This window comes from Vidua macroura, chromosome 2 (genome assembly GCF_024509145.1).
Source record: "Vidua macroura isolate BioBank_ID:100142 chromosome 2, ASM2450914v1, whole genome shotgun sequence".
Lineage (NCBI taxonomy): Eukaryota > Metazoa > Chordata > Aves > Passeriformes > Viduidae > Vidua > Vidua macroura.
In genome coordinates this window covers 88,162,019-88,177,088 of record NC_071572.1, presented here as the reverse complement: position 1 = coordinate 88,177,088, position 15,070 = coordinate 88,162,019, and the positions used below count along the sequence as shown (strand labels likewise).

At 43.6% G+C, this 15,070-nt stretch overlaps 1 protein-coding gene across 1 annotated transcript in view; it reads left to right on the top strand.

The window, feature by feature from the left end:
- The first annotated feature begins 11,107 nt into the window (after positions 1 to 11,107).
- Positions 11,108 to 15,070, top strand: part of CWF19L2 (CWF19 like cell cycle control factor 2) — a 58,659-nt gene continuing 54,696 nt past the window's right edge. The window contains exon 1 of the mRNA XM_053971746.1: positions 11,108 to 11,188. Coding sequence (XP_053827721.1) covers positions 11,123 to 11,188 — 66 coding nt within the window. The 5' untranslated portion in view covers positions 11,108 to 11,122. The remainder of the gene's footprint in view (positions 11,189 to 15,070) is intronic.

Here is a 15,070-nt window from a genome sequence, read left to right as displayed (position 1 = left end):
ATTAGGCAGTGTCTGGTGTCACACTTAGCATTTCTTACCTTCCGGGCTGATTAACATCATTTATTGACTGCCATATGTATGAATAGGTCACACTCCCTCTCACCAGGTCTGCAGTGAAGCACCTGGGATGTCTGAGAGGAGAGTCAGATTTTATTGTCAGCCTTCTGGATGCCATCGGTCTTCTTACAAGGTATTCCTTTTAGCTGAGTCACAGCAGCTTTTTCCATCCATTTATTGCTGGCTCAGAGCAGAAAGTGTCACTCTCCCTGTTCTAGGCAGCCCGATGGTGGTGAGTTCCAGTGGGTCCTGCTTCTGGAAGGAGGAGGTTCTGGCATGGGGAACACCAGCTTGGGCAACACTGCTTGCACAGGCACACTGGTTGAACATAATTCCTTACCAAAGAGGCTTTTCCTGGCGTTTCTGAGGGCTGTGAGCCAGAGGACGATCCCAGCAGCATGCTATTGCTTCAATGACAGTAGAAAAGTTAAAAGTACTCTGAAATCCTCTGAGGCCTGGAAATGTTATGAAATATTTCTTTGGCTAAAGTCAGAGAGTCCTTCAGATGCTCCAAGAAGAATGAAATGGTGAAGGAGAAAACGACAAGGGAGGAGGGCAGGTAGATGTTAACAAAATGTATTGCAGAGATTTGCAACACAAAATTACGTGCAACGACAGCTGCCCTCTGCAGTACTCACTTGCCCCTTTTTACATCCTGGAAGTGATAATGAGATGAAACTCTTTAAGGTCAACAGTTGAGTTTAAATGTTAGAGATTTTGTGTTGCACTGTCCTGCCCTGACAAAGCAAGGGCTTCAGAGCATCCCTGGGCTTAGGGCAAAGGACATGATGAGGTGATTTCTTGTTCTGGGGCAGGACTTTTTTTAACTTCATAGAGGTTCTTCAGACTGATGTCATGGTGCAGCCAAGCCTGTGACAAAAACTCCTCCAGACCTCAGAGAGGTTGGATTTCCCTGGAAGTGTTCAACTTCAGCTTAGCAGGGAGATGTGTAGGATAGCAGATAGCAAGGGACAACATGCTGATTGGATTGCTTTGCTGAATGAGAGCCACAAAAAGCTGAATGGGGACCACAGCTTCTCTTAAGAGAGCTTGAAGGACTGGCCCTGGCACCATGAGCTCTTGTACTCTCAAAGATGAACTCTTGTACTCTCTAGTGCCCACCAAAGTCACTCAATCATGCTCTTCCTCAGCTGGACAGGGGAGAGAAAATTTAATGAAAGGCTCGTGAGTTGGGATATCATCAGGGAGAGATCACTCAGCCATCACCAGAGCAGAAAAAGGAGAAGTAAAATAAATCTTAAAAACACCTTCCCTTCTTCCCAGTCTCAATTTTATTTCTGATCCTCTAACTCCTCCTCACAGTGACACAGAAGGATGGGGAATAGGTGTTATGGTCACTTAATCACATGTTTCTGCAGCTGCTTCCTGTTCTTATACCAGGAAAAGGAATCTTCTTCCCCTCACAGAAGCATTATGAATATGAAACTTCTAATCATGTAAGTACAAATACAAATGCCAGACATTCTTTGTATAAAGTGAACGTCAATGGGCATGTTTGGGGAACCATGTGCCAGAAATAAATGTCATTCAGCTGTCACTGCATACAGCAAATGTTCTGTTTTACAAACTATTCCCCTAACAGTACTAGGTGGATGGAGAGCCATCCCAAGCACTTAAATTATGAGAGATTTAGAGTGATAACATTTTCCATACATAATAAAATTTTCATGTTTACAAGAATCTAAAAAACCTTTTAATTTCAGAATTCCAGTTGTTACACCTGTAAATATCTCAGAAACTTTCCACTTAAAAAGTGAAAATGATAAAGAAATGATAAATGAAAATACTAAAGAAGATCAATAGCTACTGTCTCCAGTGTGCTTTGTTTTGTGTATTCTTCTTGCTGCTACAATTAAGGATTTATTGTCATTATCACTTTCTGTGTGTCACTATGGTTTTGTATAATTTATTGTGGAGAAAAGAGGGAAAGACATTCATTATTACAAATCTCTTTTAGGTGTGTTAATATGCTTTATATGAAGTGATTATACTGACAACATCCAGCATTTGGACCCTAATTTATTATGCAGATAACTTGCTCTGCCTTAACTAGTATATGTCCACTTGGGGCAGAATTAGAATTGCATTGCTTTGTCTAAACTTCATGAAAGACCGTGCCTGACAACTCAAGTGGCTGAAATGAAACACTTTCCTTCTCTCACCTGCCTCCTTGACAGATACTTGCTATGGAGATGCTTGTTGTATGCAGACAGCTTGTTCCTGTGCCTAATGGTGCTCTCATCCACAAATATTTTGACCAAGCCACCTCAGTGAACTGTAAAAGACATCTGTGTTGAAGTCTACAACTCAGGTCAACAGCAAGGATTGTTTTTATCTGGCTGACATAATTTTGTACAGTATTCCTGTCACATTTCTGCACTTACAGCAAGCCACCACTGGTGTGCAAATACTGCAAAATTCTCAGAAACTTTGCCAGTATTGTAGCTATTTTATAGCTTTTATAGCTTACAATAGCTTAATCCTTGTTTAAATTGGATCAGGGACACAGAGAGAGTGCTCTGACATGAAACTCTTCTCTACCCCTTAAACAGGCTATGCCTATGCTTTACCATTGCTAAACAGCAACCCCAATAACAGCAGTACTTTTTCCTTTGATTTTATGAAAGTGGTAGCAGGAAATTTCCAATTCACAAGCAAATAAGGTGGAGAGATAATGTCAGTGCAATATGAGTAATTAATTTTCTCCCTGCAATGCAGAAATGCTCCATAGTATTACTTTAACATGATGACAAGCTTACTTTTGTTAAAAACTGATGCCCTTTATCTGAAAAAAGAAAAAAAAAAAAACCAAACAATCTTCAACCACACCAATCAACTATATAGATGTATTTATTCTTAGCTTTGTCTTTGTCTTATATTCCTACTGAAATTTAATTAAAAGGAAAACTATTGAACCAAAGCACACGACAGTAAAATAAATTATTGTGATATATTTATTTTTATAAATGATTTTGTATTTCTTCATGTGATGTCTTATTCAGCCTCTAGGTCAAAACTGAAACTGTGATTCCAAGGCCTAGAGAGTTTAGAAATTGCTAACAATAAAAGTAGCTCATAGTGTATTGCTGAGCCATCCTGTCTCCTCAGATAGTTCATCTTTGATGCCTTGTGCAGAGCAGAAAATGAAGCAGCATGTTTCTCATCACACACATCTGCTCACACACATCAGTCCTCAGCGTTAGGCTCCTCATAAACTCGGATGAATTCAAAGCATAAAATTGCAACCAGGGAACTGCTAAAGCACCCATCTCGGGGAGGCAGAGTCTTTTACAGTATGCTGCAGCTCTCTCTGGCAAAAATTCAAGTTACAATCTGGCAATATCTGAAGCTGTGTTAGAACAATTACAGTGAATTCCACGTTCCTGCTATTAGAAAGCAAATCCTGCCTTCAGTTCCAATTTCAAAGCTCCCCAGCTTTTCACACTGCCTTATTCTTCTAGTTAAAGAAGGCAAGGATAAGAAACAGAAGAGGTTGTTCATTCATTTTTTTCTGCTTGCCTCTTGCTTAGAGATTTGCACAGTATGTAGTCTTTACACATTCTCCTGCCCTTTCTAAATCTATTAACACAAATCTGCTGGTTTCCCCCCACCTTTCTTCCTTTGCAAATCTATTTTTTGTGCACAGTATCTCTTTCTGAGGACTTGTTTGTGTGTGCCATCCATCTTTTCACCTTTATGTATGTATTTCCTCTCTGGTCTCATGGCCTCTGAATTCTCACCCACCTAATTTACCAATACAGAAATAACTCTTTGACTCATAAGTAATGACATGCTTGAGTCCTTGAAAATCCTAACACTTTATATTTCCCATTCAAATCCTCTCCTTGGGTTATTTATCTCTGGGCTTCTTATATGCATCTCAGGCTGGGAAATTTTGACATAAAGCCCTTTAGTAAGTAGTCCATCTGGTAACTAGCCTGATGCTCGTTTTAATTTATCATAAGAACCAGCCTCTACCAGTTCTGTTAAGGGGTTATGTCCTTCAAAAGAGCTTGGTTTCTTTGAGGAAGCTTCCTATCTTTGGGGTGGTTTTTTTGTTTGTTTGTTTGTTTGTTTTTAATTGCCATTGTAATGATTTCTGCTGCATGTACTTGCTTCACATCTCGCTTTCCTCACTCTTCATCCCATATTTTGAGGAACATTCAGAGGGGGTTTCATTTTGAATTCATCAATGCGTCTCACCAAGCTACCACAATGAGAGGATATATTTCCTCTGGCCCAACTGTTGAGTGTTAAGGATACACTAAAAAGAAAAAAAAAGTTTATTTATCATGCATTCTTCTTGGGTCTCAGCCTTTTTTGGGTCTCAGGCTGTATGTGACAAGGATGTAAATTAGAAGGTGTTCTGGAGTAAAAATTTTGAATCAATTCCTTTTGATGAAGAAATGCTGATTATGGAGAGAGATGTAGCTTATCTGTATGCTTCATATTAGAGGAATCACTGAGATTTATCTATTTCTGTTGCTATCTCGCAGATTAAATAAACACAGTTGTGCAGTCTTTGGTGCTGTTCCCATAATCTCTCATTTCTGTTACAAAACCTGAAAGACATGGAGCCAGCTTGCCGGCCACAGCTAGATTTATCACTCCAAGATCCCTGGTAGGAGGTTTGTTAGGATGGCCAGAGTTCTTCCTTCGCCTTTGTTCCTTCCAAATAATCCTCTCAGTTGAATCAATCCACTTGTTCAGACTGACATGCCAAGTGGTCTCCTGGGAGAACAGGCAGGAGGAAACAGGGTCAAAAATCACTTATTGCCCATCTTCCCTGTATAAAAAGTGCTTGGCTTTACAAGGCATAAAGACTTCATAAAAAGATGTCATTCTTGTGTGACCAATCCCTTTCTGAATCCTGACTCCAATCTAAGGTAGGGTGAGGGCTTGAAACCACATAATGGGAAAATACTAAATGGAACTTGACAATGGGACATACTATGGTCTCTCCCATTTGGAAACTTCTAGGACAGAAGAGCCCAAAAAGCACAAGAAAAGAAATCCAATGTCCTCCCACCTCCCACTGGTCTCTTTTCCAGCTTGGTGGTATCCAGCATGGTGGCATATGCTTTGGGATATGCTTGCTTAGTGTAGCCTGTGTGTTAGCATCAACAGGGGCCTGGAGGGGCCTTTGTGCTTCAAAATGAGGTGAGTGGCAAGACAAGCTGGTAGTGTTGCACTTATCAGAGGGTTTCCTGTCAAGAACAGTGACAAAGACAGTGACTTGGGATGTCAGGCATATTACTCAGTATTTACAGCTATTTCTGGGTCAAGGGCTAAGACAAGAATTGGATATGAAATTGCCCTTCCCTCTAAACAGAGTAGTATAACACAAAGAAAAATGAAAAGCAATTTCAGGAATTGTGGGGTGAAAATTGGAGAAGAGTAAATTGTTCAAGTTACTGCTGAAAGAGGCAATTATGAACACTGTGTGACAGTCAAATTCTCTGTACAATTATTGTCACGGTGCTGTAGTGCCTTGGAGCCCTTTCCATGGAGCAAGACCTCACTGGTCTCAACAATTTTTCCCCACGAGTGTTCACCTTTTTATAAAAAAAAAAACCATGCTCCCAACTTTTTTTATTCTCTATATTGCAGTGAAAGGAGGAGACTCCCTTGCAATACTCCATGTGTACAGTCCAGCTGAGACGGTTTATGCAGCTCCCTTCAGTTTGCTGTGTGCTGCCCATGTGAACGTGTGTTGGACTGAGCTACAACACTGCAGGAGAAAAGGACAAAGACAGCCCCAAGGTCTCAGGAGCAGCCAAAGTCTGTGGTTACTCTGTACAGTGTCTCCAATATCAGTTTAAGGTATTGCTGCTCTTGCAACAAATGGGCTGATACAACTCTGTGGGACTAGGCTACAACGTGGCCTCTGGAGCTGGCCTATGTTTAAGAGCCAAAGATGTGCTTTAATCTCACTTAAAACCAAAACAAACCAATTGCACTGCATGAAAACTCTGTCTAAGAGTATTTTAGTTACTATTGCACTGGTCTGATGGATAGGGAGTGATAAATGAAAGCCCAGGGCTTTAATCCCTTGCCCCATCCAGATGATCTTGAGTCAGTATTTGTGTCTCACTTTCAAAGTAGCTGATCTGAAGCTCCCTGACATGTGCATCTCTCCAAGATAAGCAGGCACGAGAAGATGTAGTAATTTCTCCCAAAAGATGTGTTACCAGTCTCAGCAAATCACAGACAGGATGAGTGTTAGCCCTGCTGTGAGCTTCCTGTGTGATAAAAATGTTTTCAACTTCTCAAAGGAAAAAAAAAAACCAAACAAAGCATGTAAATGCTTCCCAAGAAATGACTTGAACGAGATATTTCACACGTGTAGCAGCTACCTCGCAAAACATTTATTAGTAGAATAATAGAAGCATTTAGGTTGGACAAGACCTCTAATCCAAGATCACGGAATCCAACCACTAACCCAGAACTGCCAAGTTGTCACTAGAGAATTTCCCAGATGAAGGATTCACTTTATTACAGTCGTGAAACTTGAGTGGGGAGAGTGAAAATGGATGTTTCTAAACCCCACCTCCCTGGTCTGCTGAACTATGGCCGAAATTATAATCTCTTTTCAAAGAAGCTGAAAAAATTAACAAAATAACTATTGCTCAGGGGCAGACAACTCGTGATTTGCTATTGAATATGGAACAATGGGTGAGTCATTGTTCGATCCACCACGGCCTCCTCATTTGTTCTCATTGCAAGCTGAGCTCTCCTTTCCAAGTGAGGCTGTCAGGAGCCTCAGTGTCACTGGGGCTCTTTTGTTGCTGCCAGGAGCACTCTTCTTGATGGACAGAAGAAAATCATCTGGTTTTTCACTTCAGGTGCTCACTGCACAATTGAGGCACTCATAGCACAGTTAAGGCAACAGCAACTAATAACCTGGGCATTGCTGCTGCATTGATTTTTGGGTGAGGTGTTCTATCATTTTATGGCACTGAATTTAGACACAGTTGCTTTAATTTTCTCCTGAGTAAACATAATGAAATTTCTATGAAAGAAATATGCTTTTCCCTGTAATTGCATCATTCTTTGTTTGTTTATTTTTTTTTTCCCACTGCAATTTCTCCAAGGACTGACATTTTTATTTCTGAGACAAGACAATGAAAATTCCCTTCTAATTAATCCCTCAGAACTGAATATAAAGGACTGCTTGATAGTACCAATGGCAACTGAAAACAAGGTGGTTTTAAAAATGAACTGAATGAGAATTAACTGAAACGAAGTACATTTTGACTGGGGTGTGAACCCTTTCTGTCCTCTTACCAGCATCTTACTGGATAATGTTTTTCTTTAGCATGAGGACTCCATAATGTGTTGTTATAACTGAGGTAAGAAATTCTCTCCAGCATCACAGTGGAAAAAGATTTTGTATTTTCAGGAAAAAAAGAACCTCTTTTCCCTTAGTGAAACCTTGTCTCTTGTTTAAAGAAAACTGCACAGGATCACACTGAGTAGAGAGGATTTTTTTTAACCTTTTTGAAATAAAAATAAAACATCAAGCTGAGAGTTGAAGGCACGTAGTGAAAGTTAGAAGCATGGAGGTTTATAACACGGGTCAGTTGGAGAGTGACCAGTTTCTTTCAGAGAAAGTGTAAAATGTGCCATTAAATGGAAAATAATACTTCACTAGGAAAGGAGAGTTCCTCCCTGAAGTTCATCAAAAATCAGTATCTCCAGGGCATTACCGTTTTGTTAGCCTTTTAATTTTGGCACAGAGAATTAGACAACTGAGCAGAGGTGCCCAGCTGACCATTAAAAATGGTATACCACAAAGTAGCTCTCTAGGCTCACTGAAGATTTCTGAGCATGTGAGGAACTCTCAGACATACTAAAATCTTCAAAGAAATAAGGGTAAACTTTAGTTTTTACTGCTTCATTTGAGAAAATACTTTTCTCAAAAAAAAGGAGAGGAAATTAAATTAAATTATGCCACCATTTCCCTAACTACTGACTTCAAAATTAAAGGCAGCTCTCAGATATAACTTTCTAGGTTTTACTGTTCTTCAGTTTTTGAGATTATAGAGTGTATTTGTGTCATAGTTTCTTTCCTAAAACCAGGAGTATTAGAAAATGGTTTTAAATTAAAATTTACAGAACCACCCTAATAATGACATGGAGGGTTACAGGTATGAAGAATAGCACCTAACACTGCAAGAGCTCACCCCCTGCTTTGAATCCTCTTCTTTGTAACTTTCTGCTGTAGAAAATACATTCCCTGTTCTCACTCCCAAATTGTCCACATCTGTCACTATTCACACTATGCCATAGTTTCCAGACTTTCTGTTCTCATTTTCAAATACTTCCTAAACTGATTCAGTCACAAGTAGTTGGCTCAGCTCATGGACTATCAATTTTCTGTTTAGATTTAATACAAATCTATTAAGCCCATATGCCTGGCTGTGTGCTGAGTGAGTTAGAGAGCACCCACTTGAGATACTCTGCTGGCTGCCTGGAACAAGTGGTAGCACTGGGATGGAAAGAATCCAATTTGTTGGTGAGAAGAGCACATCACAACCAGAGAAGAGGCTTTCCTTAATGGGGCAAACATGTTCTTTTCTTGCTTCTCCTCTCTCAAGCAGTGTACTTTGCTGTATATAGCCAAGGACTGGAAGTAGCATTAGTCAATCCTGCTGGAACATCTTCTGTATCCATCTGTTTGCTCTGTAAATGGCTCCCTGAAGAGGTTTCACATGCTGCTTTTCCAAATGGTGCCTATGAAAGTCTATCAGTTATCATTCTACACCTAGTGGTGATCTACAACAGGTTTTTCTTGAGATGCTGTTAACTGTCAGCATAAATTGAACAAATATGCAAATTCAATTTACACATTTAATACCACCATGGAGATGATGATTAAATTACTGTTACCACTTTGAAAACATACTGTCCCATGCAAATAGCTAACAAATTACCCAAGATCTTCACTCAGATCTTGGCCTAAAGAATGTTATTACTTGGCAGCTGTGGACACATTTGGTGTCAGACACATTAATAATGCTCTCATCTCATCCCAAAGAAATTATGTCCCAGATAAACATTTGTTTCACCAGAGGCATAGAAGTCCTGTCAAATGCTGCTGGCCAACTGCAACTTTCAAGTGCTTGAACACACCTGTTTTTGAATTTCCCTCTGCTCATCCAGGCACATTCTGGGCAGCCAGCACCCTGACATTACAGAGGTCACAGTCTAGCATGGATGCACTGAACTGGCTGAAAACAGGCAAGAAAATTTCTGGAAAATCATCTGGAGGTGTCCGCAGCAATGGGGAGCACTGGGCACTGCAGGGCACCTGAACCTGTGAGCATCTTTCGGGCCATGTTCCCTTGTTTGCTCTCATTAATGCTGGTCTGGACAAGCAGGCCAGGGTCTGTGCAAGGGAATTTCAGCCTGGCAGGAGGGATGAGCCTGGACATCAGTATCCCCAGTGCTAGGATTACATTTAGTGCTCGGTGTGCAGCTGCAGGCTGAGCTCTGGGGAGGAGCCTGAGCCTGAGGCAAGAGACTGTGAAACTGCCAAAGGGCACAGGGACTTGTGGTGCCAGCCAGGTGCCTGGACGCTCAGGGACATGGAAGGAGCCAAGGGTTCCAGACATGACTCTGCTTGGACTGTGCTTGTGAGGGTTGTAAGAGCCCTAAGATTTCACTTGGGGTCCCTCCTTGAAGGCACCCAGTTCAAGTTGTTATTCTGTTGTGGTATTATTTTAAGGATTGAGATGTCAGAGACTTTACTGTGGGAAACCTGGGGTTGAGCCGGTAATGAAGCCTTGTCTGACAGAGAGGTGTGTAGCTGCCAGGGTAGCTCAGGTGGTATGAGTGTGACTGCTGGAGAAGCTTCTGGGTGGCTGGGCAGGGAAGTTTCCTTAATGCCCATTGCAGGACTGTGTGGTCCTGTTGGTCAAGCAGCACAGGGTTCCAATAAGCAGCTGTGCCAGGACATGGTATTTGCTGTGACCTCCACCTGTGAGGCTGGTGAGCTCTGAGCAAGGTGTGGGGAACCCACCTGGGTGCGTGGGATGGGGCAACCCTGGACGTGCAGACAGACTGGGGAATGAGATGCTGGAGAGCAGTGCCACACAAAGGGACCTGGGGGTCCTGGTCTGTGGCAAGTTGGACATGAGGCAGCAGTGCCCTGGCAGCCAGGAGGGCCAACCCTGTCCTGGGGGGCATCAGGCACAGCATGGCCAGCTGGGCAAGGGAGGGGATTGTCCTGCTCTGCTCTGCACTGGGGCGGCCTCACCTCCAGTGCTGGGTGTCACAATGTAAAACAGATACAAAGCTGTTAGAGAGTGCCCAAAGGAGGGCAATGAAGATGGTGAAGGGACTGGAGAAGCCATTTGAGGAACGGCTGAGGGCACTTGGTGTGCTCAACCTGGAGAAGTAGAGACTGAGGAGAGACCTCATCACGGTCTGCAGCTTCCTTGTGAGAGGAAGAGGAGGGGCAGGTACCGATCTCTGCTCTGTGGTGAGCAGTGACAGACCCGAGGAAACTGGCGTGCAGCTCAGTCAGGGGAAGTTTAAGTTGGATACTGAGGAAAGGTTCTTCACCCAGAGGGTGGTAGGGCACTGGAACAGGCTCGCCAGGGAAGCGGGGAGCAGCACCAAGCACCAAGCCTGACAGAGTTTAAGAACCATTTGGACAACGCTCTCAGGCACACGGTGCGATTCTTGGGGATGGTCCTGTGCAGGAGCTGGACATTGATGATCCATGTGGGTCCCTTCCAACTCAGGGTATTCTATGATTCTATAACCCTGTCATGAGCCGAACGCGTCGCCACGGACGCCGGCGAGAACAAAGGGCTGAGGGACCGAGCCGGTACCAGAACCCGGCTCCGGGAGGTTCCCGCCGTGCCCCCTGTGCCCCGCCGTGCCCGGCTGTCCCCGCCGTCCCCGCCGCTCCCCGCAGCCCCGTCGGGAGGAGCCGCAGCCGCCCCCCCCCCCGCCACTCCCGGGACGCTGTTCACGACAGTGTCGCGGCGGGGCTGCCGTACGGCCTCTGCGCGGCTTCCGGCGGGCGGTGCGGATGGCGTCCGGGCCGGAGAGCGAGCGGAGCCGGGAGCAGCGGGAGCGGGAGGCGCTGCTGGCACAGGTGGGGTGACCGGCCCGGCCCGACCTTGCCCTGGGGCTGCTCAGCACCTCTCCGTACCCCAGGCTTGGCGCTGGGTGCTGCGCGGGGTCGGTGCGCTCCTGAAGGTGCCCCGGTCGCGGCAGCCGGAGGCGGGGACGCCGTGGGGAGAGCCCCGTCTGTGCCCAAGGGAGCTGGGCTGCAGCACCGACAGTGGCAGGACGCAGTTTGGAATTTCTGCGTGACACCCACCTGGTTTCGTGCGTTTTGCCACTTGTGGTATTGATCCTCTTGGTGTTCCACTTATTATGTATTTCTGTGCTTACACCTTTGGAAAGAGCCGGAGTCTTTACATTCTCTCTTCAGATTTTTTATACATTGATAAGATGGCACCACCCTCACTTCCCGGCCTTCTCTAGGCTGAACAGACCTAGCTCTCAGCCTTTCCTTAAATGAGACTTAAAAGGCGACTACTTCTCCTTGTCTTATGGCCTGTCTTTCCTAAAGAGCCTGTATCCCTCCATTGCAACATTCTGGTTATGGAGTGGTAATAACTTGAAGTTGCGTGCATGTATTAAGAAGTGGGAGCCTGATTTTGTAGGGTCAGTTACTTGCCTGGTGATATGTTGCTGAACTGTAAGACAAGAATTAGGAGGCTCTCACTCACAAGTGCTTTGGTAGAGATGCTGTGACTTGGAGACCCGTGCTAATCCTGATGCATTTTGTTCAAAATCTGCCTGGTTTTGGTATTTGTGATAATTCTTGTTGTCACTTGTAGGTAGAGTGAATGCTGAAGTCACAAATGGCATATCAGTTAAGGGACATGGCTTGTTTTTGGGGTTTAAGGGAAGTGTAAGAGAAGTGTAGGAGAAAGACAGAGTATGGAAAGAGACTGAGGTTGTGATGGTGGGCTTTTGACAAAAGGAAGGCCAGGGTAAGCAGCAGCCAAATCTTCCTGTGCAAAGATATTGTCAGAAAAAAAGTAGTGGGAAAATGGCCTGAATAGCCTGATGGTTACAGAGCAGTGATGCCCTTTCTCAAGGCAAAGCAGAAAGAGAGAGGATTTTATGTAATATATCATGTGGGCATCTCCTTTGTACAGTTATGGAACCATTTCTTGGCAATAAAAGTTCCCTTCAGTGATTTCCCCCCTTTTGACAAGCAGTTGAAGGGAAATTCATTTAACTTAGTAATAGTGAATCACACTACCCTGCAAAAGTTTGTTGATGTTGTTAATATGTCTGTTGCTTTACTCAAACTTCTCCTTTGCTCAGTTCAACCTCTTGGATGTTCAGAAAATACACTTAACAGCAAGCAAAGCTTATGTAGGGCACTATTATCCTACTTTACCTTTCCTTCTCAGCTGGTGCCCCTTGTACAGCAAGCTGTCTGGGCCAATGCCACTGGCTTAGAATCCTAGAATAGCCCTGGCTGGAAAGACCTTGAAAGATCACTTGGTCCAAACCCTTGTGGGAAAGGCAGCCTAGGTGAGATTATTTAGTCTTCTGCTCAGTCATGTCTTGAAAAACTCCAGTGACAGGGTTAAGGAAACGCTCCTGGCTGACCATTCAGGAAGTACAGTCCCCCACCCGGGATGCACTCCCACCACCCGAGGCTCTCACTGCTGGCACTGAAGCCCTTTTGTGGAGAGCAGCTCCAGTGAGCCAATGTGTGCTCTGCTTGGTTCCCTATACACAGCACTCACACTCAGTCAGACAAGTTTTCCTTACCAGCTTGACCCCAGGTTTTCCATGGAAGAGTCAGAGACATCTGGATCCTTACAACAGTTTAATCATGGTGCAGAACACAAAGCCAGCTTGAGCTGGGTGCCTCCAAGGAGGGACCCTGAACAACCAAATGCCTGAGCTTTTATAGCCTTGCAGTCTAAGTGTGCCACAGTCTGGGCTCCTCCTGCTGAGACTCTGGCTCCTGCAGTATCTCTGAGTGCCTGCTCTCCTGGCTGGCTCCAGAGGTCTCTCTGTTGTGCAGAGGGGCAGCACCAGTTCATGGCCTGTTGCCTGGGGCACAGGCTGTCTTTGGCTCAGTTCCAGTAGTTGCTAGAAAGTTTGGTATCTTGGGCAGGGGGGCTACACTTCTCACTGCACTGTTAGGACGTCTCAAAGAGTTGCTGCACTTCAGCACCAGGGTATGCTGTTAGGATATGTCTCAAGACTTCTTTGATGATACTGTAGCTTCACAGGTCCTAACTCTCAGTGTTAATTCTTGTAGGTTTAGATTCTGCTCGTCAGCCTTGCTGAAGGATATTAGAGAAAGTGGTTTGGAGTTTTTAGAATGAAACCAAATCTGATATTTTTTCTTATTGCTAAGCTGTAGTGTATTAAAAAGTATGTATGTAGGATCTTTGTTGAATTTTGTAATTTTCTTTGTCTTGAACAAGAAACAGACCATCATTGTATTGTTCAGCATATTTTTAAAATGCCATGAATACAAATTACTCCTACATGAATATCTTAAAAGTACATCTGCAATATTTGTGTGATACTAAAAAAAAACCAGTGCACAACACTAATTTTCTGGAGTAAGGCAGACTGATTTTCTTTGTACAGCAGTGGGCTCAGAGCTGGCATTTACCATTCAAAACTAACAGCTGGGGAGTAAATAGCTCTTTTAAGATGCTACATCATTGCTTAGCCAAAAGCTGATCAAGTGTTAAACCACTGTGAGATGAATAAAGAGCAAAGGAGTTGGTTCCACAGACATTTTACCCATTTCTGTGTCAAATAGCTTATGCAGCCCTGGTCCCAGCATCTCAAGAAGAACCAAACAACCTTGGGCAAGGTGGGAAGAAAGGTGCAGAGATGATCATGGTGCAGACTGGCCAAGGACTCTAGAGGTGTTGAGACAAGGAAAGATAGGGAAGCAGAATGGAGTATAATTTATGAAATGCTAGCCACTATGATTCTTCAAGTTTATTTTTTGTGGAGTGTAGGAATGGATCTGGACACAGTGACATTGTTTTCTACAGAGCTTAACCATTACAAGTGCTTGGTCCCTATATGGCTGATGAGAAACCTCCCCCGTGTGACTTCTCAACTTCTTACTGAAAGTCACAGTATAGAGTCTGTGTTATATTTCCGCATTGTTATGTTTTCACTTCCAAGCAACCTGAAGCTAGGTCATATTCTCTGATTTTCAAAGATTCTCTTGAGTGCATTGGGATAATAGTGAAACATTCATTATTTATCAAATGGTTTTGTTTGCTTTTGCTTGTGGAATTGCTGTGTTCATCATCTTATGAATGTTCTTGAACTATTTCTTTTCCTTGCAGTAAGAACAAAAAGTTGAAGTAAGGAGAGGACATACTGAAGGTTGGGAGTTTCTCCCCCTGCCCCCTTTTCTATACCAAAGCTTTAGAATGTGTTAGCAGAAGTGTATCATAAGCATTTTATTCTATACAAGTCCACGTGGGCCAAAGGAAGCTGTAGAGATTCCTTTATTGCTTATTTGGCTGATAGGGAAATATAGGAATGAAACTTTTTTTTTAAACTCATTTTGTGTTTCCTCTTCCCATTTATGGACCAAATAACCTAATATAGCTATGTAAAAGGGCAACATTTTTAAGACTTCTCCTGTAGATACTCTGTTATTTCTGTGAAAAGTCAATTTAGCATTTTATAATGTGAAAGTGTGAGGATGTCATAGTTGCCATGTCAATACTCTGCTATCTGCTTTTCAGAAATGGACGTGTTGCTGCCTGAGTGAGAACAGATTAATGTCCTAAGTGTATTGACTTTCTCTGCTTTACTTTGATTGTGGCTGGACTGCTTGCTGCAGTGGAACAGCCAGGCGGTCGAGGGAGGGGATTGTCCTGCTCTGCTCTGCACTGGGGCAGCCTCACCTCCAGTGCTGGGGGCAGTTGTCAATGCCACCATATAAGAAAGACAT